The sequence below is a fragment of the Pelecanus crispus genome, chromosome 19, assembly GCF_030463565.1.
Source record: "Pelecanus crispus isolate bPelCri1 chromosome 19, bPelCri1.pri, whole genome shotgun sequence".
Classification (NCBI taxonomy): Eukaryota; Metazoa; Chordata; class Aves; order Pelecaniformes; family Pelecanidae; genus Pelecanus; species Pelecanus crispus.
In genome coordinates this window covers 1,815,649-1,843,009 of record NC_134661.1, presented here as the reverse complement: position 1 = coordinate 1,843,009, position 27,361 = coordinate 1,815,649, and the positions used below count along the sequence as shown (strand labels likewise).

At 44.1% G+C, this 27,361-nt stretch overlaps 1 protein-coding gene across 1 annotated transcript in view; it reads left to right on the top strand.

Annotated features, from left to right (window-relative positions):
- ARHGAP32 (Rho GTPase activating protein 32) overlaps positions 1-27,361 on the top strand; it is a 157,042-nt gene that overhangs the window by 59,829 nt on the left and 69,852 nt on the right. Inside the window, 4 exon segments of the mRNA XM_075723289.1 lie at positions 16,031-16,168; positions 18,284-18,376; positions 19,963-20,085; positions 22,233-22,310. Of these exon segments, the coding sequence (XP_075579404.1) occupies positions 16,031-16,168; positions 18,284-18,376; positions 19,963-20,085; positions 22,233-22,310 (432 nt within the window).

Here is a 27,361-nt window from a genome sequence, read left to right as displayed (position 1 = left end):
TTCAGGTGGAAATGCCAATATTTTATAGAACTGTTTTTCTCCAACCCTGAAGCATACCACTTCTGATCTTTTGCCCTACCCTACTGACATCTCCATAGAGATTAACGGGACACCTTGAGGTGCAGTTGTGCCCTTAAACCCTGCAGAATGTGTTCGTGCAGGAGGAAGCCCGAGGAGTAGCAAATAGCCAGTGCGTAGCATGCAAGGGCACCGATGGTGCGCTGATCAAAGTGCGCCCAGCTGCCCAGCAGCTTGCCTGACGCTTCTGTCAGACTCTCGGATGCCTTGCAGGGACGTTTCTGAGAATACAGCGCAGAGGTTTGATTTGTGTGGGCGCACTGTGGCGAATTCTGTGCCTTGGCTAAGGAAGATGCTACTGCAAGACTTAACTGAGCTGCTGTCCGGTAGATCCAGAGGCTGTGAACCATGCCCAGCTGCTGAGGAGTTCTCTTACCTTCTTTTTCAGTGTTCCTAAACTAAAATGAAAGCGCTGGGAGTTGGCCTCATCACTTTAAAGCGTGGACATAGAACCAGTCACCTTTTCCTTTCTTTTTCTTTTTTTTTTTTTTTTTTTTTATTTTTAAGTAATCCTTCTGGCCTGCCAGAATTGCTCCCCACCCCAAGTCGGTGATTCACCTCTCGCGTGTTAGTCTATGTCCCCTGTCTCTCAGATCCTTACGAAGCTGGGAAACTTGTGGCATCTGGATTCAATGAACGGAAAGGCATGGAAGGAGCTGCACAGCTGAGCATCATTTCTACCGTGGAGATACTTCACCCCTGACATCTCACGGCCTCTCCTAATGTCCAGGGAAATATTCCATTCTGTCACGCGTTGGATACCAGCGGTGTCTGGATGGGTTTGGCTCCACGTTAGAGTTGAATGGGAGGTGTGAAATAGCTCATGGAATGATAGTGCAGTGGGGAGAGATTTTGGCAGGACGCGTCTCTATCGGGCCAAAAATGTTGAAGAAGGGAGAAAAAAAAGCCTGTGAAACAAATTTCACTTTGTTCGCCTTTTGGGTATGCTACTAGCATCGGTGTTCAGCCTACTGCAGCAGCTTGCAAAAATCCCCTTGATTTCTCAGATGGACACAGAGAAAATGAAGTCTGATAATTAAGGCTAAACCCATATAAATGTGAAAGCTTTAAGATATTTGTGATTTGTTGCAAAAACAGATAGCGTGGGGAAGAACCAGGCAATTTTACATTACGGACCTTAGAGAAATAAGCTAAACCCCCTAGCTTTAGGGTTAAATGCATTATACTGCTGAGCCTTGCCCAGTTTGGACTGTGCAGATACAATCTGTGTGTTGTGTGGTCCCTAAAAAGACATTTATTTTGTCATTTCACTCTGTAGCAGACAACAAAACCAAAGCTTTTGAGCATTAGACTTTTAAAACATCCAGCTCGGTCTTAGCTGTGTTTGGCAGACTACAGTTCGGCATTTACACTAAGGAAATTCTATCCCACTCTTTCCCATCTGTAAGTATAATTTTAGTGGTGTAAAGAGAATTATTGTTTGATGCCTGTTTTGCAAAACCTCCCCAGATAACGTTTGCAAAAAATTTTTTTTGGAGTTGTATTTGCGACACATTTCTGCTGCAAGTCAGCTTGTGAAATACAAGCTTTGTGTGAGGTTCAGAGGGGGGTTTTTAAGTCTCTATGCAGCTTTTCTTCTACTTAGAGACCTCAAAAAATTAATCCAGTTTATTAGCTCTTAAGAAGAAGTGAGAATATGTAGAGAGCTGTTCCAAGTGTTTCTGAAAAGTGGAAAGATAGGATTCTTCTTTTGATTTCTTTGAACAAATTTAAACCTGAAAACTAGCAAATGACAAAGGTAGGGTTTTAAATCTTATTGGAAAGAACTGAGAGGGGGGTTGTTTTGTTTTTTAGAGCAATGTTAGGTGGATTTTCCTTTTTTCCAAGTAACATCGTACTCTCTAACTTCCGCTCACTTCTAGAAGATTGCTTTCAGGACATGTACAGTTACTGCTGTTGAAAGATTGCTACTATTAAAGTAAATGTAAACAAAATCCCGTTCTAAGATAAAAGAAGGGATGGGTGAATGAATGGATGAATGGAAGAGAGACTTTGCTAAACAATCTAGAAACGCTTGAAATCTGAGGAAAGATTTTTTGGGAAAAGGAATAATGTTTTGAGTTTGCACTTTCCCAGAGTGCAGACAGCACACTGCGTGCATTTTTGCTAGGGAGGAAAATGTCTCTAAAGAAAGTTAGAGACTGGGTTTTGGTAGGAAACGGAGAAGGATAAAATCCTGGGAGGGGTGGTGTGAGGACTGTAGCTGTGAACCTCTGAACTCTGCAGACAGTAATTGCAAGCCTCAACAATAAGCATGGTCCTTAAAGGACCACAGGGAATGTCTGAGACCTTTATGAGTTTGTGCTGTACCTGTAGGCTGCGAAGGTCCATTGACGGGGTTTGCAATCCTTGCTGAGTTCCACGGGGATAAGCAAAGAATTTACAAGATCTGCAACACATTGAAAAGGGGCTGCTATGTGTGTTGAGAATAAATCAACAAAAGTAAGAGCCTGCAAAAAGGCTGAAATAGGCTAATCCAGCCAGCATGTTTTGCCGAGTTGTAAAGCAGGCTGAAAATCTGCCTTTTTAATGTTTTTGGATTTGTTTGTGTGACATTACAGCAGCAACTACCTGCATATGCATTTAAGTATTATAACATAAGAACGGCTAATCTAAGCTTTTATTTTGAAAAATGGAAGGAAAATGAAAAACATGCAATACTAATTACAATGTGAGATTTGCGATGTTTCTACACTACAAACATCTTTTTTGTGTGAAATTTTGAATGGCGAGGAGGGAACAAGAGACCGGTTGTAAAAATGTTCAAGTTCTAAGGGAGACCTTAAAGTCTAGACATCTCTTGTGGTTTTTATTGTTCATTTTCATTATCACAGGTAGATTGTTGAAAGAGAAGTGACAGGCAGAAGAAACCAGAAAGGTCAGACCGCACAAGCATGAGTGACCACGCGAGCATGAGTGATGCTTAAAAAAATCTTAGGAGCAGATCTCGTGATAGACCCTTAAACACAGGCTGGCCGTTGTGATCTCCGAACAGAGCCGCGCTACCTTCTCTCCTTCCTGCTTTCCATGGGATAATGCCAACGCCCTGCAAAGGAAGCCCCTTTCTGCTGCAACTTAGGTAGATTTCTAAGGCTGTTCTCAAAGCAGGAAGCTCTTGTGGTCCAAGCATGGGTTTTCTCCATTTTTCTGCTCGCATTTGCAAACCTCACACTGGCAGCAAGTTGAGCCACGTGGCTTTGTTGTGCAGGATGCGCGGTACTTTGCCCTGTTCCTGTTTTTTGTTCAAGGCGACCATTGCCTGTCTGTGTGGTGTTCATTTTGATTGATAGAATAAGGTCTCTGATGTACTACATGAAGGCATTTACGCAAATCTATGCCACTTGTATCTCCCAGCTCTGCCTTGCAGGAGATTCAAGCTCGGTATCTTCTGTTTGAAGACCAGTATTTGCAAAACTCTGAAGGCAACCCCATCCAGCGTTCCATGGCTGGAAGCGTGGTTGCAATAATAAGTGCTTCAAGAGCAGCGGTGAGAATGCCAGGAAAAAATGGGATCCAAGTAGGAAGAACAGACAGGACTCCCCATCCTGGGTGGTTTGTGGGGAGAGGAAAGTGGAATATATTTTCGTAGAAGCAAATGTCTTACTCAGACTACTAATGTCTAAAGTATGGTTTGCTGGTTCTGTCTGCCTGTGCTAGTCCATACTAAAAACCACAAATTGCTTGCAGTAGGGTTTTTGAGTCAAACATTCAAAAACCTTTTGTCTTAAAGGCTTGTTCCTTAATGTATTAATAGTTTTGTCATGTGTGATGGAAGCTCAAACACCTAGAGGACAGTTACTGAGTAAGTGCTACTAACATTCCTCCTGTGAAAAGCTACGGGTCTTTAAACAGGTGACTCTAAAGGACAAATTCTAACACACACACATGTATACTTGTGTGTGGTTTGTATAGATATTAAAAAAAAAAAGGAGAGAGAAAAGCTGGTCTCATCTTTGTTAATGAGATATATGTATGTGGAGCATCCAAGCTGCATCCTACCCAATGCAAAATCTGTTTTCAGAATATGTGTTACCCTGCTTCTCCTTTCTTAATATAGAATTTTTTCTGCCTTTGTTGTTTAAAGGAGATTTTGCTAAACAAAAGCAGTTACTTACGGAATAGTAAATTCAGGTAGTTCCCCGTTTTGCCTGTTGCAGTCTGGCTGCAGTCTCCTGCCCCTACCCATGCATTCTCCCCCCCCTCTTCCACCTGCGGTCTGGTGTCCATGTATGACACGGGATGAGTCCCACCAAGGATGAAAACCAAATTCCCCCCCAGGGCTGGTGGAACACTGCAGTGGTGGTGCCGCTAAACTGAAGCAGGTGTAAAATGAACGTGCACTGAACTGCAAGGGAACGCTCTGATTTCGTAGCTCTAGCTGCTGAGCTGCATTTAGGGGCCCTCGGTATGGCCGAAACGTTTGTCTGCCCAGAAGGGCTCGGGAAGTTACTCTGGCTTCAGATGCATTAAAATGCTGGTCACCGTCACGGCCTTTCCCCCCAGCTTGTTTTCTCTACTGCTTTTCTGACACTTGGTACCACTTGCCTGCAGATGACTGCAACAAAATGCCTAGAGAAATGTAACTTGCACTGACAAGTTTGCCCGGGAGAGTTAGGTACCTCACATATTCGCAAGTCTTTGAAAATCCCTGTTGTGATACTGGCTATTTATTTCTAAGTCCCCCAGAACTTTTTAAAACTCGACCATAGGCCTTTATGGATTGAATGTTTTTAGCCTATCCTTCCAGATGCTCGCAAATGTTGAAACCTCTGTCCTACGCATTTCTCGGCTGAGGAGGGCTGGTTTACGTTAGTCGAAAGAAAGCAACTAAAATCCTTGTTTCCACAATGCTAATCCATCACTTGATGTTCTGTGCTCGAATGGTTGATCTTAGGTCGTATGCTACATGCCTTCTGCTCTCAACAGCGATAAATAAAAATGAAGTGACAATAGTCATGTGGATTAACAAAGAATGTATGAAGCTGGCAAGCAGCCTGAAGAGTGCTGTGGGGCTGCGTTCAAAGCTCAGGCCATGCCAAGGCGCTGCCAAGGTGTAGCGTCTTTGAAAAACTTGGGTCTGTTCCAGGCTTTCTGAAAGTAAACTAGCATCTGTAGGGAAGAGAGAAGGTATTGAATTGCATTAGAAGCCTTTAAGAACTGCGTAATTAAATGTTATTGCTCTGTAGCTGTTACGATAATACTAAAGGATAACTTCATTCATTAATTAGGATAATAATCATTAAGGACAAGGATATGACTGGCTGCTTTTTGGAGTTTTGCTGCAGAACGCTGGTTTGGGTAGGGCAGCGCTCAACATCAAGCAGGATTAATGCTGCGGTGTGCTGTGTCCTTTTCCTTTTTGAAAAACATATTGCACCATACCCGCCGTTCAGCGTGGGATTTCACTGCCCGGCTGATGGGACTTGTCCTTCACTCCATTCCCAGGCACAGAGCAGCTTCAGTACTCTGGAGTGTAAATCTGTCCACTGGGAACGAGAGACGAAAACTGACTGTAGTTCTTAAACTTTGGTATTTAATTTCTCTATTCATGGCGCTCTGATATTTTTCTCTATTTAAATATTGTGAAGGAAACGGGGTCAGCATGCTCCTTTCTTGTTCTTGACTCTGGATGCTTGAGATGCGATAACAGGGTTCTAGCTGTGCATGGGTTTTGAATTGAATGATTCATTTATTGAGCGACGCTGCAGAGATAAATGCTGTCATGGAACTGCTTGTGCTAAAGCGCATCCCTTCAGCAGGTGCAAATTTAGGTGCATTTCAAGCTGTCCCTTCAGTAGACCAAAGGCAGAGGCTTGCTGTGCTCTGTGTTAATGGCTTCAACTATAAACTCTGGCGAAGAAGTGGTCTGGTGAATGTATTTGAGGGTGGTTTTTACTGGGGAAAGAGAGTATCCGAAAACGATCACCGCAAGATAGCAGCCTACCAGTTCATCAAACTTGCCTTGGACTGAGCTGCCGTGCAGTTCTTTGTGCAAGGGAACGGTGAGTGATACGGCAACGGTTGCTTGCATGCACTCTTCAGCTGTTTTTCTGTGATGGAAACCTGCCAGCTGAAGTGAATGGTCAGTGTAGCCTTGGTCTAGGAAGGGGTGACGAGCAAGAGGGAAAATTATTTCTCAGAATAAAATGCAGTATCACATGAATGTGCTGCCATGAAAGTTTTTTTAAGCAACAGAAGCTTTTACAATTATGTGTAGTCTGTTAATGTCGTGTCCTTTGGGCATTTTGCCTTTAGAAAGCAAGCTCTGAATTAGAGAGACCAATCTTCTTGTATCTAAATTGTATTCTTCTTAGCTCTGAAGCAAAAGTGAAAATCACTGTTGAAATCTAAGAGGACAGGACAGCGATTATGGTTTCTTGCTGTAAGTGATGCATTTTGGCAGGGCTTCTGATTGTCATGTGGTGCTTTGTAGACAAGGCTGGGCCCGGCCACAAATTGAAGAGGACAGTTGGCTTTATTCTGAAGAGACATTGAATCCTGCCCCATAACTAAGCAAGTGTAAATGCATTGCAGAGGAGCAGTTTGTCTGCAATTTTACTGGTTTAAAACTTCTCCAAGAGCTGAGCTTGGTTCAGATCCAAAATAAGAGGAGTATTGTGGTGGATGTTCCTGTTTTTCTTAGCTGCCTTGATGTTTATTCCTTATAGAGAAGTTTAACGTGCATGCATTTGTAATAGCAATATTACAGCGCCTGTTTACTTGGGAGAGTTGACAGCCCTTTGGGCAGACAGCCCTTTGGGACAGATGGTCCGAAACAGTTTCATCCCGTATCATCCTCTGCAAAGTTACTTTGATCAACGAGTAATGTTAGGTGGCTAAGCGAGCATCAGGGGAAAGACAAGGTGCACAGTTATGATGCCTCAAACTTGGACGAGTTGCATGCAGATAAAGTTCGTGGGCGTTGGAAGAGCGTCAACACTTCCAAACAACAGGTTCATTGGACGTAAGATGTAGGACAAGCAGGTTAGTAAAGACTTAAAAAAAAAAGGCACTCTCAAGGCACAGAAACCATGCCAAAGTACGTAGCATGTGCATAAAGATGCCTTAGCAGTAAATCAAAGATACGTCATTTTCACTGTTTGTAGCAAACGTTTGCTGTCACCGAACAAAGTGGCAAAGCTCTCGGTTTGCAAAGTTTTCCAAAGTTACGTCCTCCCAGTTACACTGAGTGCACCTGGTGTAGTTAAACTCTGATATTCTAAAGAAAATGTGTAATTGAGTTGCTTTTGGTAATAAAAACCCTGGAGTGTTAAATGCCCTTGTCTTCTCAATAACTAGAGGTGCTTTGCCCAACTGGATTTATAACTGACTCTATGTTAAATTAAAAATAAGTTTTGTTTTAGAGGAATTGGTGACAGGATTCTCAGGAGGAACGTCATCGAGCTTGTTCCTTAAATCTTTGTATTCATTAGGGCTTTCCTAGAGCCACCGAGCAGGTTTGTGCCCCAAGCTGGCTAAAAACCACCAAGCAGGTCTGTCTTGTCACTACGTGTGGTGTAACCCGTGATAAACTGACTAGACCGGCGTGCCCTCGTTGAGCAAGATTTACATTTGGAGTGTGAAACAACTCGGAATCAGTTCATCGTAGGCCTGCTGTGAATTCCTGAGCTCTCCGCTTCCTTGGCGGGGGCTGATAGCCTCCGAACTTCAAAAGCTGCGAATGTGCAGACAGGCTGTGGGATGTAGGCATGAAGCGTAATTGCAAACTGATATTGTTAGAGACTGCAGAGCAAGTTTGCAATCAAGGGCTCGGGCTTTGACAGATAAGAAGGAACTGACTTTCTGGTTTTCTAATGATGCATTTTTTAACTGGTCTGTGGGTTTAAAGTACTGTATTTATTTCAGACTTCGTGGTTTACCTTTTTAAAGGGCCTTATTAGGGATGTTAGATATTAAAGATGGCCTGTCTTAAATGTTTCATCTCCTGGATCTTGGCACCAGTTTTCAATGTTTCTTCTTAAAACTGATGCATACAGCTGCCAAAAAAGCAGCTATTTCTCCATTTTGGCTGCAGCTCCAGCTCTGTTAACAAAACTTCTCCAAAGCTGCTTCTGTTTCTTGTGCTTTCTAAGTGATGTTCCACCCTTCCACCCACTCTCCTTGGGCTTTGGTCAGCTACATCTTTAACACACCTGCTTGTGTGCCTTTTCCCTTGAAATGTTCATGTGTTTTAATGTCTGTGACCCTACCCAAAGGAGCAGGAGTAGGCAGAGATGTTCCCTCGGACACCCTCTGATAAATTTGGGGGGGTGCAAGGGGAATGGACTGCAGGAGCGGCCAAGCTCCCACGTGTCCTCAGGAACGTGCATCTCCGACTGCCGCTCTTGTCGGTGGGCCACTGGCATTTCTTGCCATCTTGGTGATACTTTCCAAATGGTTTTTGTTTTGCTTCCTTCTAGAGGTGTCAAGATAAATGAGCTTGTACTGGAAGCAGTGTCAGCTACAGCATGTTTTTAATTATTTCCGTGCTGCTAAGATTCTGTTGTTTTGTAAATGATGTGATAGATGTGTGTCCTGTTGCGTAGCAACCATAACTGAGATTATGAGGGGTTTTTTTTCAAAGAAAGTTTCTTGGGTTTGGACATACAAAATTTTTTCTTCCTGGCAATTAGTTTTAACAAAAACATGCTTATGTGCTTTGGTCACTTAAAAAAAAAAAATTTAAAAAGCCAGCTGTGTGCCTCAGTGATGTGCCCGAGAAATGAGACATAAGAAAATTGAGATCTATATCTGCCTGTGCTACTGTTGCTGCAGCTAACCTCAGGCAAGTCATTTTGAAAGTTTTTTTTGTTTTGTTTTGCTTTACTAACCTCAGGCAAGCAATTTTCAAAGGGTTTTTTTTTGGTTTGGTTTGTTTTAAAGGATAGTGGTGCTCGCGTGCTTTGATGAAGCATTTGTTTCTTCTCTGTGGTTAAGTGCCGAGTAGATTATAGCGCATGTGGGGCACAGGGCAGAGAGGGTGTTGTATTTAAATACGGGCCATGTCCATGGCACCATTTGTAAAGGCGTACGCATGCACTCATTGCCTCGCTACCTGGAGGGTGGTAGAGCTTTAGTTCCCGGTACTTAGCAGTTGGTCTGTTAGTGGCTTTGAAGTATTTCCTTTGTGGCTGTAAGCTCATGTTGGGTTATTACTTTAATTTTCTGAAGTGTAGAAAAGCAGCCCCCCATGCTGTGGCCGCCCTCCCCTTCACCCCTGTGTCTCACCGTGACCTGTTGCTCTCACGGTATAATTTCACTAAAGAGATGATTGATGGCGAATTGTTTAAATTATAACGTGTCAGGAGAGCAGGGAATTTCATTCACACGTTGAGAGTTGTAAATCCTCTTTCAAGTTCATTAGGTGTCTGCCTGCCTGCCATTCAGAAATAGGCTTTCTTGTGGGAGGGAAAAATGGTTGTTATGATTTCAAATGCGGTACCCACATGGTGTATTTGTGTTAGGTCTTCTGAGCGTGCTCTTATTTCTCAGTACCTGTACAAAACCAATCGCCACCAAAGCCTGAGCCAAATATTTGCCGGCTGCCTGGATGCTTCCGGCAACGCTGCTCTTCGGAGTGATGGAGAAACCACTGGAAGGTCGTGGCTTATTTCAGCTTAGCACTCGGAAAGCTGCAGATACCTGATCGGGGCGAGTTTCCAAAATTGCTCAGAACAAGCACTGCTGCCATTCGGAGCAGGCCTTGGGCAGCCTTGTGTTCCCACGTGTGTTTTTAGTGTTCCTATCTGTAATTGGAATCAGGGAGCACAAGGAAGTATCATTTTTAGAGGAGAAAAGCTGCAGTCGTTTCCATTAAAATGCCTTTTTCCCTGCTGATTGCAATTAATTGATAATAAATTGATAATTAATGCTGAAAGAGATTAATTTCTTCTGTGGAATAAGGCCGTTAAGGATTCACCACATGAACAGACTAAACTTTCTCCTCTGCGTTCCGCCTTGCGGTCTGTCCGTACGCACGTTCCCTTCATCTTGTGATAGCTGGTCTCTCGTGTGCCCGTTTCCTGCCATTCCAGGTGCAGCTTGGAAGTTTTAGCGTTTCCATCACTCTCACCTTATTTAAAGCTCCCTCCTCCCCATATTTTGTTTGCTTCCAACCGTACGCGCAGCTGCCTGACGGCAGGGTGGGTGCCACGCCGCGAGCTGTCGATGCCGTCTTCCAAGGCAGGTCAGCTCCCGAAGCGAAGAGCCAGCCTCGCCGCCCCCCGCGCCCCTGCCCCGCGCTGCCAGCTCAAAGGGTCGTGGCAGCAAGTGCTGATGTTTGCTAAGTAAAATCGATGCGTTCGTCAGCGGGGTTAAGCTGATGCAAATGTTCTTCCGGCTTTAGGAAGAGCCATAATGTGAGTTCCTACCCTACGGTGTGGGGAGGGAGGGAGTAAGCTCCCGTTGACGGGTGGTACCAGGAGCAATGAAAGCGAGCGTCCAGCCGCGGCCTCAAGGTGAGACCTGGAAGTGTCAAAAAAAAACCCAAAAAAAACCCCAAACCTTACACTGCCGAGTGTACGCTTTCATTCAGAAATAAAGTAGCTTTATGTTGCCTTAGTGCAAGCTCCCTTTAAGTTCTAAAGATTTATAATTTCCTTAAAGTTACATCAATACGCCAGAAGTCACTAAATCATCCAGGACGTTTTGGTAAACAAACTTAAGCTTAGATAAAGCCACCTACGGCACCAGCTAAGAACACTTCCTGGGTAAACTCCGAGTGATGGATTTTATCAGCCTTGTGTTCTGTTTTGACTAAATTTCTAAGCCATTTTTCCAGTGTGACTTGTAGTAGAAAAAGGGCTGAAGGGTCATGCTGGAATAACATACAGAACCCAAGACCCAGACAGCTGTAAAAGTCACCCCCATGGCAGAGTTAAACTCTGCTGGCATTTTTCCAGCTATTTAATACGTGGTGTTTTCCTACTATAGGGTCAAGCTGCAGTGACTTTTGCCATATACTTTCATCTCCTTTTCTGGTCTGAAATCTCTGTGTGGACTGGTGAGGTTCACGAGAGTATCGATGTGGTTTTTCTCAGGAAATAAGCATTTGAACCAGAAAAGAAAGGTCTATCCCTGTCTTAAAATAAATAAATCTTAGGTGCTACAGAGAAAACATGCTCAGACCGTGGGACAGGAAAGCTGTGCGTGCTGGAACTCAGTAGTACCCTGTCTGGCATGAAGAGGCGTTGGCGGACAAAAAGGAGTCCTGTCTGCGCACGTGTAGACAGGTTCAGCTGGAAACACCGTCTTTTGCAACGTGGGGAGAGGAGAGCTGTAAATCCTCATCGGAAAACTGGTGTGTATCTGTTTTCTAAATGAATTGTATCACAGAGATCGACACAGATGAACCTGTTTGCTTGTCTCGTGTTAGCGGGATGCCTGTGAGTAAGCCATTGCCTGCTCAGTGCGCAACGGGAAGAATTGCTTCTTGCCACATCCCAAGCGAAAACAGTTAAATCCACAGAAAAATCTTCCTGTATGGAACTGGCCCTGAGCTTGCGGCAGCTCCTCTTAGAAACCAGTAAGGTTTTTGTACCGGTCACTTGAAGGGTGTATGAGATGATGGAGCAAGGGTGGGGGTTTTTAACTACAGGAATGAAAACCCAAAGGATGTTTTAAAATACCCTCCTCTTAAATCTGCTTTTCGCAGTCCAACAGTAGGCGAGCAGTACCGCGATGCCTTTCTGGCAGTAACGTAAAAACCATGGCTGAGCTGCAGCTGTCGTGCTGTGTTGGGCTTGGGAGGAAGGGGAAGGGGGAGCGATAGCGCGGCTCGCCCGCAGTATCCCCAAAGAGCCGTGCTCAAGGGAGCACCCAAACTTCTCCTGGCTGTGGCTGCACGTCCTCCTCCTTAGGCCGCTTGACCGGCAGAGCTAAGAACACTGCGTGTGGAGCTGGGGTTCTGCATCCTTGTCCCTCTGAATATCATCTCATGCGATGTGAAGCCTGGGTGGCTTGTTATGATCCGCAATCTCGGTGTAAGGGTTTTACTAATGGAAGGTTCAAATCTCTGGCTCAGTGGAAACTAAATCATCAGTTCGGTAATCTCTAATCATTTTTTTAGCATGGCATTTCTTCTTGCTTTGATAAATGGGGGGAAAAAAAAAGCAGCTCTGTGCAGTGTGCTGAAATCTCACCAGCCTTTCATCATACATTTAATCCTACACAGCATGCAAGAGTAAGGGAGAACAGATCAAACTGTAATAAGAGTAGGAATGAACACAGATTTTCCATTTTGTGAGAAATTCCATAATTGTCATGATGCTTTTCATTGTGAACGTTTCTGTAAAATGAAATTCCAAAAAATACTTTGATTTTGTTCAAGAGGGTTGGGTTTTTTTTCCTAAGTGGTCAATTTTTCCTTTTAAAGGTCGTGAAACTATTTTATGGCATTACTGAAATCTCCATTTGAGACTAGATTTTTTATTTTTATGAAAGTTGTCACACCCAGGTTTGTAATTGAAGGTCTGAATCCTTGGGAAATCACTGGACTGTGTGCTTAACTTCATCACCTCTATTCTTATGTCCCATTGACGTTAACGGGATTTAAGGGTGTGCTTCTCTAAATCAGGACCATCAATAATTAAAGAATAGAAAAGTAATTATTGAATTGGAGAATGAGAGAGGGTGATCAAAAATTTATTTAAGCAACAATTTATGGAAATCATTAAGGATGTGAAGAAGGCTTTTTTTTTCCTGATGGACATTATGTGCCCGAAGCACCAGTAATGTTCAGCTTTGCTATAAAACACAGTTGACAACATGAGACCAACTTAACAGTCACTTGTTTCTACTATTTTATTAACTCTCTAAATTAAAAAAATAACCCTTTTGCAAAACCCTTCTGGCACTTTAGAATTTGCAGGAAATGGGAGCAAGATGTACAATTTTTATATTGATATCGTGAAACATGGTAGTATTTTTGATATTGAATGAGGTCACAGATGTTTCTGCCGCTTTGGCTGTGCTGCTCTGAAGGCTAGCTGAGAGAATTTAGACTTTGCTTTCTTGTGATTTGTGCTGGAGATCTGAGGGGAAGCACTAAATGTTGTCCAGTTCCTTCCTAGATTGCTGCAGTGATTCTTTTCCTGTAAAGTTCATTGCACCCCTTGTAAATATGTCTGTCTTATTTTGGCTTAAAAATTTGTCACTCAGGCTCCAAATCTGCAAAAACTTTGCTTGATACAACTTTTAGAACAACTTAAAGCGTGTACGCTTTTTGAATTTAGTTATGGCAGACTTAAACCTGTAGGGTAGTAGGAAATAGTCACATTTAGGGTGTTGGGATAACTTTCTGCTGGGTGGAAATTTGTATTATGGCTCCTGAAACCGTGCTGTGTACTGACACATCATGCGCACAGTCGTTCTGAGCGCGACTGAAGAACGGGCAGCCCCCTTCCCGCAAGTATCCCGCGATGTTTTTGCATGAGAGCCTGGAATCCAGGGCTGTGATTGCAGGCGATGGGCTGACTTTCCTAGGAATGGTGACAGCGGTTCTGGCCTCCCGGCACGTGCACCACCCCTCTTATGGAGGCTGCTGCTGCTGCTGCTGCTGCTTCCGCAGGGAGAGCTCGGCTGGTTGCTTAGCAGCTGCCGAGCGGCTGCGGTTTTAAGGTACGGGAGCGGTGGTTCTGGGTTACCTTTCTGCACCACGCTCGGACCGTGCCGGCTCGGTGCTCGCTCCGCGAGTTGTTGCGCAGCGCGGGAAGAACCTCCCGGAGAGGCGGTGGGGCAAGAAACGCCGCTGCTGTCGTGAGGTAAGCCATCCCTGCTCATTAATCAACTTCCTCGCTCGCTATTAGTAGCCTCGTCACTGGGATCGTGTAGAACGGGCTGCGTCAGAAGCGAGGAGAGCGCTGTCCGCGTAGTCCGCTCGCCACGCGCCCGGTCACATGGACCGGTAGTTTGCTGACCCCAGCTATTCCTGTCTTGTAAATTTAACTCTAACTGGCTTCCTTCGTGATCAATAGAGACTGCAAATCTACAGTCCGACATCTGCAGTGAAAGTATCGTGGCATTAACGGCAGATTGACGGTCATTTGACAAACAGGGTTGTGATTTGCCTGGGTCGCGTACGAGGTGCTATTGAAATGCCCTCCTGAGTGCGGCGGGCAGACGCAAATAAAGGATTGCAGCGATTTCTCCGTCTGTTGTTTCTTACATCCAAACCTTGCTCAGCTGAAGGTCATACTGGCAACTTGTCAAGAGAGCAGGAACCGCTGAATTGCAAGAGATGGAGAAATTGGAAAGGCTGTCATCTTTTTGAAGATAATTAGACTTGCACTCCTGTTCTTGTTTTTCTCCTTTAGCGGAAAAGTAAAATGACATAACTTACAGAAATTACAAAGCATTTATTAGCCTCTTGGTAGGCTTGTGTAATACAGGTGATTTCTTGTGATATGAAAGCAGAGTTTATGGGTTCAGTACACGGTCTGGAGTTGTCTTAAGTACATTTGACAGAAAATAGCTAGTACGCTGGATTATAGGTTTTACATTTACAATCGCCTTGCAAGCTTTGGCTATTAATAGAAAAGTGATGCTTATAACTTTCCTGATAAACAAATGAATCTAGCAGAATTGTGATTGGGAAGTCGGAGTGGGCAGTGCCGGTCTGTAGCCCAGGTGAGGAGGGCATCGGGTCCAGAGCTCCCCCAGCTGGAGCGCGGCAGATCTGGGATCACGCTTTGCAGCTGCTTTCCCCACGGAAAACTGAAACGGTGCCGTGTCCCCTCTTACGCCATGCATTTCCCTGCTTTCTGTACCGGTTGCCAGGCATCCCTTTGTCGCTTTTAATCCTTAGCCCTGGCTTTGAGGGGCCGTGTAACCTGGAGCAATCTAATTCCTTCCTCTGACATCTTCTGAGTCCTTGCGCTGCTGGCGTCGCGGTGCGGCTGGAGCACCTGGGCTGGCGCGGCACGGCACGGCACGGCTCGCACCTGTTGCACGCTCTCTTGTTTTGCTCATCCTTTTCCTAAGGAGACAGCTGCACGCAGAGAGTGAAGCAGAGTGTGTAATGCTGACAGAGATTTTTTTTTTTTTTCTTTTTAAATATGGCCATACTGTTGCTTTTGGGAAAGAAAGACCGAGAAAGCGCTTTGCACTTGGAGCAGAAGCTGGGGGAGCTTTGTGGGGGTCCATGGTCGCTGAGTCAGTGTCCACATGGGTAAACCAGGAATACTCTCATTTTCGGGGCTGCACGGGAGTGTGGAGAGGATTAATGACTGTTCATAAAGTGCTTTGACCTGTAAACTGCTGCATTATTACAACATTTTTTTATTGAACATAATAGGCCATGAAGCATTTAGGAGTGGTCATTAGCTATTAAAAGCTTCACAAAGCAAATTATGCTGTGCTGCCATGGTCCCTTCCTTGTCCCCTGAAGCAGTATGTATCTTGTCAGTATTTTAATTGGGGAAATGATATGCACTCAGGAGTAAATCTTCAGCTAGTGTTATTCAACATAGATTGTTTTTTTAATTCAGCTGAAGATTTGCCTGGGGCGTCTGACAGAAATTTTGCAAGCTTCGATTCTGCCTTCAGATCTCTGATTGTATATTCTTCTATCTACGTAGAATCTAATTTCACGCTATTTATACAACCATTTTGTAATTTACATTTGTGCAAAGACACCTTGTGTATGAAAAGGCTACAAAACCCATGCAAGACAGGTGGAAGTTAAAAGCTTCTCCTAATGCTGGGCCACATCCAAACCCACGGTTAAATAATTAAAACAGGAATACTAACAGCTGGTTTGAGCATGAATGGCTGTCTACAAATTAAAATGTGAAAATACTACTGAGGCACTTGATCGCTTTCAAATGTTTTGAGAAGATCTGTCTGCTACTTGTGCACAAATTTTCATTTTCTTCAGCTAACCTGAATTGGTGAGGAGCTTATAAAAATGGGATTCTCTTTGCTCTTTATGCAGGGGAGGAGCTGGATCGTGAAGCGGAGTTATGAAGATTTCAGAGTACTTGATAAACATCTTCACCTATGTATTTATGACCGGCGCTTCTCCCAGCTCTCAGAGCTACCCCGCTCCGATGCCCTGAAGGACAGTCCGGAGGTAAATTATCAGCTCTGTAAATACACGTTTAAAGCACAGTCACCAGCAAGGGGTTGGAAGATATTTTCAAGTATGTACAAAGTCGTTTTGATGCGGCCTGGGTTAGATTTGGAAAATGATTACTAGTAATAAGATCAGTATGTGTTTTCTGCCCTTAATTTCAGTGATCTAAAGGGTAATGCCCTACAAGTTGATACGAATGCTGCTAAATGCGGAATGGCTATAGAGAGTGTCAAGAAAGCAGCTGTCCTGTTAGTACCTTAGATAAGAATTTTGCTATGTCTTTGGACACTTTTTCAATGATGTGGATATTTCCTGACTTAATGGTAGCAATTTAACATGCCTAGGAAATCATGCTGTTCTGGGGCTGCAGCACTGCAAGAGTAATACCATTTGGAATGCTGGGCTTGCATTTATAAACTGAAAATTACTGAAGCTGTTTTTTAAGAGCATTTGCATTAGTGCATTATTTAAATGGTCTTTAAAAAGCTTAAAAAGTGGGGTTTTTACCTAAAGGAATAAGAGGTATTTTTCATTTCTTGACTTACCTGGAATATGGTGAGCTGGAATTCCTTCAGCTTCTTGCCTGTTGGTAATTTAGAGATTTATTCATGTCCAACATAATCTTCTGGAAAGTAGCAGGTGCATCTCGACTGCATCATTTCAGAAGATGTGGAGAGGGAGGCAATGTAACGCGTGGCCACGGAGGTTATTTGAGCCAGTAGAGCATAAAAAAACCTGTTTGGCCTCAGCCTGTCTGTGGGAAGAGTGTGTGTCACGGTGACGGACAGTGCCCGTTGCTTCATTTCACAGGTCGCTTATCTCTGGGACCTGTAGTTGTATGTTTGCCCCCTACCATCAAGCACAAGTATGGAAAAATCTTGACATGCTGTGTCAGAAGGCTCATGTTGCCTGCCCACGAGATGTGGAGCTGAAAAGGGAAATGAGGAAATTGAGGCCATTTCAAGCATTCAAAGAAGAATCCATCCAGGAACTATAAATCAGAAGCTGTGTTCTTCCAGTGCTGGGCGGGCGAGGATTGATTGCTTTTGAGCAACACACAATGGCTGAAATCAGTACCCCACGGAAGTCTGCGGGGCTTTTGCCATTGCATATGGGAAGTTGATAATGTGGTCCCATTGCACATCAGAGAATCTGATTTATTGGTTGCTTTGGTTTAATGCAGGCTCTTTCTGAAGGGAATTTAAAGTTTCTAGTCTCTTAAATTCAGCAGAAGCAGCAATATTTGGGATAATGAATTCCTGGGTTTATTTTTTTTTAGATTATATTTTAGGCATTCCGCTCTCTTACATCTTTATTTGTACAACTGATTTAATATGCGCTTTTTAGCATGAGGCTGGAAATCTGCATTATATCTGTAAGCACAGAAGATGTAAAGATGTTGAACAGCTCTACTGCTGTGAAGTGAATTCTGCAGCTGTGTGGTGTCTCGTACTGTATTTTTTATTTTGAATCGACCATATTTGAACAGATGTTTGAGGAGAACAATGTTTTAAACAGTCCTACAAACTCTGGGCTACAATACCGCTTTATAACGCTGTCGCTGTGAAGCTTTAGAAAGATGTCACTAGCTTCTCTTTAATAAAAGCAAGTTTACTATTGTAGAAGGGACATTGCTAAGTGTATTTTTAAAACCCTCTTCTACTATTTGAAGTATTCCTCTTTCGCCAAGGGGGTTTGCAAGTGGGTGGAAATGGCAGGCAGTGTTTTGTTTCATGAAATGGTTCTCAGATGTGTTTGATGGCCATAATACAAATGATTTGCTGGTATGTGAAATTCCTGATGAGAGGAAGGCTTTAGATTTAAGGTATTTTGACAAGGGAAATTATGAAAATCTACGTATCTTATAAAAATAACATGATGGCTTTCACAGGGAGCTGCTTCTGGACACTTTTTTTGTGTGTGTGTACTCATTGTAACACTGTGTGTAGTTTGCTGTCCTTCTTCAAATGACAGATTTCCTTGCAAAAGGGAGTATATTTCTGTAACACTTGTCTATGGCAGTGGGTGATCTATGGTCTCTCCAAGTCTGAAGAAGTCTCTCCGAACTGTGATGTATTAACAGAAAAAACTGCATGTTTCTTTCTGTTCCAGCTTGTCACCCAGATGCTGATGGCTTACCTGTCACGTCTCTCAGCCATCGCAGGCAACAAGATAAACTGCGGGCCTGCTCTCACATGGATGGAGGTATAGTATGAAGCTCAGGCGGTTCCTTGTTTCCTCACCTTAGCAGCAGAGCAAGCCACAAACGTGTTCTCTTGCCTTTCCAGAAAGAGGTGTGATCCTCCCAGACCTACTGGTGCCACTGAAATGCTACCCTAACAGCTGTATTCCCCTCTTACAGGCATGTAGGTGGCCACAAAAGGTATAGAACAAACAGAATCAGATCCAGTGTTAAGAATATAGGAGCTTTTTTCCCCTCTTGCTTGGATTTTGTCACCCAAAGGTGTATCATTCTGCTGATATTCACAAAATTAAAGGAGGTGGCAATTCTGGTGAATCAATGGACCGCCTGGGAAAGTCCAGTTCAGGGCTGAAGTCCCTGGGTAATAGGTTGCAGAAAGCGCCTACGCTCGTACATTGCTCCTTTTTGGCAAGGCGGGAAGTTGCTAAAACTGTTGGAGCTGTCTCAGTTATGGTGTTTGTCTGCCTTTTTTTTTTTTTTTTTAGCTACAGAAACAATGAATATTATCTGCTCATGTTTGCCACCGCTGTTGGTTAAACTGCTGAACAGAGCCTGTGTTGTGCTTGCAGTGGCACTGTTTGTATGTTGTGAATTGCAGCTGCAGCTTTGGTTTCTCTGTTAATGGTCTTCTACCATCTTAAACAATGGACCTTGTTGGGCAGTGGGTGCAGGAAAACGGGGCTGAGCGATCGGGGCCACCTGCCTGTGTCTGGGGCGAGATACGTGCCTCTTTCCGTTGCATGATGGTATTGCTGCACACCAGGAATAGAAACAACTATTCTTAGACTGTTGCAATTCATTTTTAAATGGTTGTGATAAGGATTAAGTGCATTTTCCTGCAATTTTCCCTGCTGATATCCTCCTCACCCTGAAATCCTTTGGGATGAGAAAAATCTTGGAAACCTTCTCAGCACAAAGGGAGGAAGGAAGTTATAGAGAAAAACGAAACTGTAGAATTTACAGCAACGCGGTGGACCTAGAGATTAGGGCAAACCTATTGCGCATGCAATACCGAATAGCCTTTCCGATTAACTGAGAATCTTACAAAATTTTACACGAGCGCAAAAATCTAGGAATTTTGAAAGTAGGCTGATGATTGCAGCAAGGGGTGGGAGCCATGTTTTCTTAAAAAGACAGAAAAGGGTGGGAGAAAATTGAAAACTACACTAGTTTTCGGTTTGACAACATTTTCTCCTTACCTCAGTGCCTCTTCTTGAGCATTAATTCCACCTTGTAGAGAATTTTTGTAGTCACTTTTGTATTGCCATTTTAAGTACTTCAGGAAAAACAATACGGTTTGGTGTTAAAGGGAGGTGCAAATATTCTCTGTCACGTTACTCTTTGTCCACAAAGTGCACAAATACAGCATTTTTCTTGTTAGTTGGATGGGGACATACGACCTTCTGAAATACTCTTTATGAATTATTCTTCCCCTTCCGCTGCCCCTCCATGCTGCTCTCCTCCGGGGGCCCCCAAGCTGTGCTGTCTCTGCGAATCAGCTTGAAGTCTCTGCCATGTATGAGCAGCAATAAAATGCTTCCTCACTTGTCCTCAGCTGCCTCACAGTCTCCTGTGTTCTTTATTTCAGATTGATAACAAGGGGAATCACCTGCTAGTCCATGAGGAATCATCCATTAACGTTCCTGCTATTGCTGCTGCCCATGTTATCAAGAGATATATTGCTCAAGCGGCAGACGAACTGTCCTTTGAGGTAAATAATTAACGGAGCCTGCATTCCTTGTTGTCACATACAGAAGAGTGTAACGTGTGTGTGCATCAGGAATACATTCAGGCGCTTTCAGAATGTTTTGTGAGGTGAAGCTTAGAAGATTCAGTTAAATACTCGATTTGCAGTGGGTTGGATACAGGGAGGAGTTCAGTCATCTTTAAAATATAGCTTTGCTTGGCGTTGGCATCTTCTGATTGAACAGACGCTGCCAAGTACTCTAGCCTGGTCTCTGAGCAGCAGCAGACCCTGCGTAGTTCCTACTGTACAGTGCATTAAAAGTATGTTGTATCTGTTCAGGAAGACTGTCCACATATGTGTGTACGTGGACACACGCCAATTTAATTATTCATTGGCCAGTTCACACAACCTGTGTTCCCATTAGCAAGTCCGTGTCTAAAACCATTTTTAAGAGCTTCTGCTCCCATGAAAAGTAAAGAACCAGACTGTCAAAGAGTTTGGTACTTAAAGGGCAGGTGATAATCTAAAACTGTTCTGAAAATCTTACTTGATGCAGAGTAGGAGCTGCTGTGGAGCAAAGATCTGGAAGATCAGACCCTGGAAGTCTTGGGATATCTGGCTCTTGTCTATTCTACTCAGAAATGCTCTGATTGTTTATGTGCAGTGGCACTCAATGGAGTATTCACAGTGTTATACAAAAAAGTGTAAAGGAAAACAGTTAGCGCCCGAAGGAGTTTTTGTGATCACATTCTTAGCATGCAGCGCAGGAAGTAAAAAAAAAATAGTGCTAATCTAGTGCTGCCAGGGTTTTGTTCATATTCAAAATGGAGGCAATTATTAACGTGCACCAAAGAACCGCGCTAATCAGAAAGACGTGTGGGTATGCCATCTTCCAAGGTAAAATGCGTGCAGTCCAGGACACGGGCTGCTTGTCAGTGTCTCAGCATTGATAGAAGCACGAAGGTGGCACTCCCTGCCTGCAAATCCTACAGCTCTGTGCCGGCAGGCTACCTCGGCCTTGCAGCTGCCACGCGGGCCAGCACGCTGTTGGGAGGCGTAGTGGAGAAGCGGGGAAACCGAGGCACGCGTGGCTTTCCAGGTTTATGCAGCGAGAAGCCTTGGCAGAACAGGAGTGGGATATGATCAGTTGTTCTACAATGCTGCGTTCTGTTCCCTAACCCAAACTCTCTTTACCTTTAGGCTACCGTTAATTTCTAATAGGCAATTGCGGAAGTAGCCGACTGGCATTTGCTCCCCGATACTGAGGAAAATACCTGGCTTCTCTGCTCGTTGTGGTGACAGCAGTTTCCTTAATGGAAATTTGCTTTGCTGTTGGTTTGCTATTCCCTTGAGGAAATCACTTCCCTGTGTCGCAGTTCTCCCTATCTGAAAAATGGGAATGTGTTATCTTCTTTCTGAAGCACTTGGAGGTCCATCCGTGTAAAACATCTGGTAAAAGTTGGGCATTACTGCTGACAATTTTTGCTGTACCTAGCTGTGGTATTTATTTAGGTTCTGCCCCTTCTACTCTGGCCCATCTCACTTTCTATAATAGAGGCCACACAGATTGTGATTCCCAGCAAGCCAAATTTAGTATTGATTATCCTGATGTCCTGTTGAACTATTGCAGTGTTACATTTTTTACGGGAATGAGCAAAGTTTCAGCAACCTGCTTGGTCTCCTTGGTCATTTTCCTTCCTGCTGCTGTAACGCCACACCACCTCTCCTCTGTTCATTTTCTAATTAAGAAAAGCGTGCCTTGGTCAGCTTGTGAGCTACAAAGGGAGCTCTTAACTTTTTGCTGTGAAAGGGAACAAGACGACATATCTCGATGCCTACATACGCATATATAGGGCATGTAGTAACAATGTCTTCAGCTACTTGAGAATATTTTCCGAAGCCTTTCATGCTATCACTGCTTACTTATGTCTGCAGTTTAATCAGAACGCTTCTGTACCCTTTGGCAGAGAGCCTGATGCTTTTGAGAATTGTTTCCTTATGAGCAGCTGTATCCTGTATGTTGTATAATGCAGTAACTCTTGTACCTCACAGTTTGATTTTACAAAGGCAGGTGTCTCAAGATTGGCATTGGTGCAGTTGCTCACAAGTTTTACAGTTTTTTGCTGTGCTGAAGAATGCAGTTACTTGAATTGTGCTTTCCTCTTTTGCAGGTGGGAGACATAGTGTCTGTTATTGACATGCCACCAAAGGAGCTGACCACATGGTGGAGAGGCAAACATGGATTTCAGGTAGGAGCAAGTATTAGACATGATAGTGCAGATAAAATAAAGGCAGGAGACTCAGCAGTGCGTGTACTGAACTGCTGTGCCTGCCCAGGATTACTCGTGGGTGTAAGAAGAGTGTTCCTGCGTTGGTGTAAGAGGACTTCCCCTTTCTCTCTGGACGTGGGCTACAGCAGACGCGTGGTCTTCGTAGGAAGTTATCTCCTGCCTGACTGTGGGTGTCAGGGACAGTCGTGACCCTTTGATCAACAGCTGGCCTGATGCTAGTGGAAGCTTCTGTTGCACCCCCTCCAAGGCAGCTGACACTCAAATCATCCCGTTCCTTCCACTGTCTAAAACTAGGTCAGGCAGAACATAGAGGATTCAGAGAAAGCCAGTTGATAAGACACTGCCACTGACTTGGACAAGCCACCCAACCAACCTGTGCTTTCGTGTCGCATTTATTGTGTAGTGTTAATGATACTGGTCTCTCTATATGTTATAGCAGAGAGATGTAGACTGAATTTTCAAAGATCCTAAACATACCTGGGAATTAGGTACCAAAACTTCTGCATCACAATGGCACTTTCCTTCCAAAAAAGTTTTTATTCCCTAACTTGGCTTTTTCTCATTAGGAATTTTTTTTTTTAAAAAAAAAAAGGTCTCTATTTACAAAACTAAACCCAAAAGCTACTGAAGGTTGGGGTCACTGACTTTCTACCTCCTCACACTGTAGTGTCTCACGTTTCAGCTCCTTTCAAGTAGGAGGGATTTTCATACTGCAGTTGCTGTCTGTGAGTAGGTGGAATTATGAGTTTGCTCTGGAGAGGGTCAGAATTGACCAGACACTTGTATATTTTGGCCTGAAAAGTCTTCTCAAAGTACCTCAAATTTTCCCTGACAGACCTTTCTGTGCCAGATCCAGATTGTGGTTCTGCTGTCACCAGTACCAGCGCTGTGTGCAATTGGATCTCCAAACACTACAAATCCCATCTGAATGGAGTGTTAGTTATACGATTACATTTCTGTCCGATTAGCCGGAGCACATGAGATAACGGCTTTTGTTGGCTTTATGTCAGGTGTGGGAGTTCAGATAATATCTCGTTTGTAAAATCAGAGCAGCGTGGACATATGATACCTGCTCTGAAATTAAATTTCCTTCTGGAGTTAACATACTGATATGTCTCAAACAGACTTGACTGTTGTTGTTCTAGTTTTGAGCTGCGTTACGTCTTTGCGGGACTTTTGTTCTGATCTTAGAAGCCCTCAAGCTGTATTTGCTGTACTATCAAAAATTAATGAAATGCTTTAGTAGTACTTGGAACGATCAGGCTATGCCGCATTTAATTTCCAAGTGAATCAATAAAACAAAAGTACTTTGTGATCTGTGCATGAGTGCAGGCACTTTGCCGAAAGCTGACGGATGACAAGCGTACGGTATCCCCGTGCAGGACGTAGATTGCATTACTCAGTGCAAGCTCCCTGCTTGCCACCAGGCTGGCTGCAGTTGGGGCTAGATATGAAGAGCGTCACTGGTGATTAAAGGCACAAGAAGCAAGGCTCTTTTGCAGTTTGTCACTGCCTTCTGCTTCTCCGAGCAATCCTATTGTGCTTCCCCAGCATACAGATATGTTGATGAGCAAACCACTTGAAAAGGGGTTTGTCTGTATTCGTGCGCAGCCAGTATACTGACACAACAGATCTGAACAGCTGCAGAAATAGAGCACCATATTTTTGCTTAACAGAAAATGAGGGGTGGAATAATCTTGCGTCTGAAACTGCAAGCAAGAGTCTTTCACAATGTCAATCAGATCGTGGCCACTGAACCACACTATTGGAAATGCAGCAGCCGTAATATGTGTTTCGGTAGCTCTCAGGATGTGTTTGCAGAAATGCAGAAAATGAAGTTAGCGTGTTTTAAGAAGTTACTGCCTGTCAGCTGAGATAGGGTGGCGGACCATCTGCATGCTTTCTGCTCCTGCTGACTGCACAGCAAAGCTAGTTAGCTCAGAGGTGGTTTTCAACAGCTGTATCTCCGTTGACAGGCAGTAATTTCATAAGCTATCCTAACTCGGTTATTACTGCATAAACATATCTCTTTACACAACCATGGATCTGATTTGCAGAGAGGTGCATTTTTCCTGTGAATTGACAGCTTTTGTCATTTCTTTGAAATGTACTTATTGGAGCTTTTCACTTCCATGAAACACCATCACTACCAAGAGATGCAAATTCTAGCGTTGTACAAAGGGGGGGGGGGGGGGTTAACCTGTGTTTCAAGTTTAAGGCCCATAAGTTATGAGTGTACAGAAAAAAAAGTAAATTTCTGGTTATTTTTTGACCATACTGACTGCTGCAGTGAGAGGAGAATTCAGAGAAAGGAAATTTCTCTCTGGCATTGATACGCCAGATCTAGAGTTGTGTTACAGTTCGGTACAGAAGTGTACTTAGTGAATACTTAAAAAGAGTGTGTAGGTGAAGAATGTTGTTATAATAATATGTATAAGTGCTGATGAAGCTGTGCAGCCTTTAAAGCATTTATTATAGGCAAACAGTTCTGTTCCCATTTAGGAACAATAGCCATGGTAAACATGATAGCAATCTGTTGATCCAGTCATTTTAATTAATAAAATAAATCAACAGAGACTGTCTTGCCAGATAGTTGTGATTCTGAGAGCAGATAAAAGGACAAGGTCCAAAGACCAAATGTTTGGACGGTTTGTTCATGTTACTTCTCACGGTTTTGCTTTGTGCTAGGAAAGGAGCAAGGTTTTATCAAACGGACCCCAGCTTCCATTGTAAATCATGTCTCGATAGGAGGAGAGCAAGGTTTTTGCCAAACGTGGGAAAAAAATTACTTCTTGACTTAAAAGAACTTACCTGGTTTTGTGCATCTAAACCAGCCGTGATGTGCGTATGCGTGGGCAGCAGCGCACGCGTCTGCGTGTCCCCCCGTCTGCTGGAGCGGGGGGTTCTGTGCTGGGCAAGCGAACAAGGGGCAGGTCTACAGACACCAACAGAAGCGCAAACCCCAGAGGCGGCAGGTACGTTCAGTTTGAACTGCAGCTCTGATTCAGCGGGGAAGTCACTTTATTCTTTGCCAGCCAGAGCCATCCTTCAGGAATGAATCACCATTTTCCTTATCCCCCAGATTTCTGTGTTACAGTTGCAGGTGCCTTTCTCCCAATACCTGATCTGATGACTGCATTGCGAGACGCTTAATCCCATGCGGAACAAAACAACCCACGAGGCTTCTTATCATTTTCTCTGGTTAAAGTAAAATTATTTTTAAGACACTTTTCCTCAAGCCTTCTTCTTTTCAAATGCCCTTAGTGAGTCACTGCTTTCATTGTAAGATTGTTACCTACATTACAGCCACCTCCACATTAACAGCCTTCCAGCTCTCTTTTGTTCTCCTCTTCTTTTTCTTCATGCTTTGTCTTTTCAATCAGTAACTCTGTTTCAGACAGCTGAATCACTAGGGACAGGCCCTTTTTTGATGCACAACTGCCTTTTGATGTTCTGAGTAATTCTGTCTTTTGGGTATAGTTTCATTAGTTGCACTACTGCACAACAGCGAGCTGCACAGCTGCTAAAGGTGACACAGAACAACGCGCAAGAGTGCGCATAACCGGGGGGGACTGGACTTTTTTGGAATCGGCCTGTGCTTACCTGAGCTTGAACTGCTGGTGAAACCACCGGCCCTTGCTTTCAAACAACGTTTGAACCTGAACCTGAACACAGGCTTTATGACGGAATGGATTTCCCAAAAAGGGGCATGTTCTATCTTGGATTGGTCAGGAGTAAAACAGGCTGTTGATGGCTTTTTTTTTTTTCTTGTGCATCATTTTGTAATAAATAGAATCATAGAATCGAATCATAGAATCATAGAATCGTTTAGGTTGGAAAAGACCTTTAAGATCATCCAGTCCAACCATTGACCTACGCTACCAAGTCTACTCTAAGCCAATCAAGCGTAGACTAGACTAAAATAACATGTATGTGATGTGAACATAGGGTACCAATTAGTAAAAATGACCTGGGAAGGCAGAGCACATTTTTGTGGCTAGTGTCACTTTGGAAACACCAGTTCTTAAATGAGCAGCCCAAGTTTGATTTCTGGTTCACGTGCATCGATTTGGGAACTCGGTGCAAGAGGCAGCCATCTGGCTGGTGCCCCATAGCACCTGCAAAGCCGGCGACCTGCAAGCGCCCAGCGGCCATGTCACCAGTGACGTCATTTCTCAGCCAGATGGCCACTTCCATTTGTAGAACAGTGCCAACCGCAGTAACAGATCGGGCAAAATTACGTCCCAACTGATTTGCCACGAGCTTCCTACTCCTCTGCATGCATCCGCTCTGCCCTTTTTCTGCAGGCATGTAGATTGGTTTAGTGTGGACTTGGTAGTGTAGGTTAATGGTTGGACTGGATGATCTTAAAGGTCTTTTCCAACCGCAACAATTCTAGGATTCTGTGATTCTATGAGAAGCCCGCACGGGCTGAGGTGCTCATACGCGTGTGTGCCGGCATTTCCCTCGCTGGCCCCAGCCAGCGGGCACCGTAGGAGTGAATGCATTTCTCAAGTTGAGCAGCGGAGATTTCTCACTCCTCGCTGCAGGAGCGTGCGTGGCCTTTGCTAGTAATGTTCAGCATTCGGCTGCCTGCTAGCTCAGCCGCTCGGGCAGGCGGGAATGTCAAAGGGAAAGCTTTTGTCCAGCCTCACCTAGTTTCCCAAAGTCCAGCTGGCGTACCAGCCAGGAGCAGATAATTCTCATCTGCCATCCCACCCAGGCATTCTTTTTGCGAATAAAAGAACTTAGATGAGTTTTGTGGCCAAGATGTTCAGCTCTTTCACAAGAGTTCAGGACAAGAGGACCAACAATCCTGTTCCTCCTGTAGCTGGTGCCCCTCTGAAACGGGTGAGTGCCTCCTTGGCCGGAGCTGCGCTGGTATGCCAGCTGGACTTTGGGAAACTAGGTGAGGTGCCCCGCTCTCTGCCCTAGCCACTGCTGTGCAGTCACTTGGCAAACAGCATAGTGAAAATTCTGCTCGTGAAAGCCAAACAAGGAATTAAAAG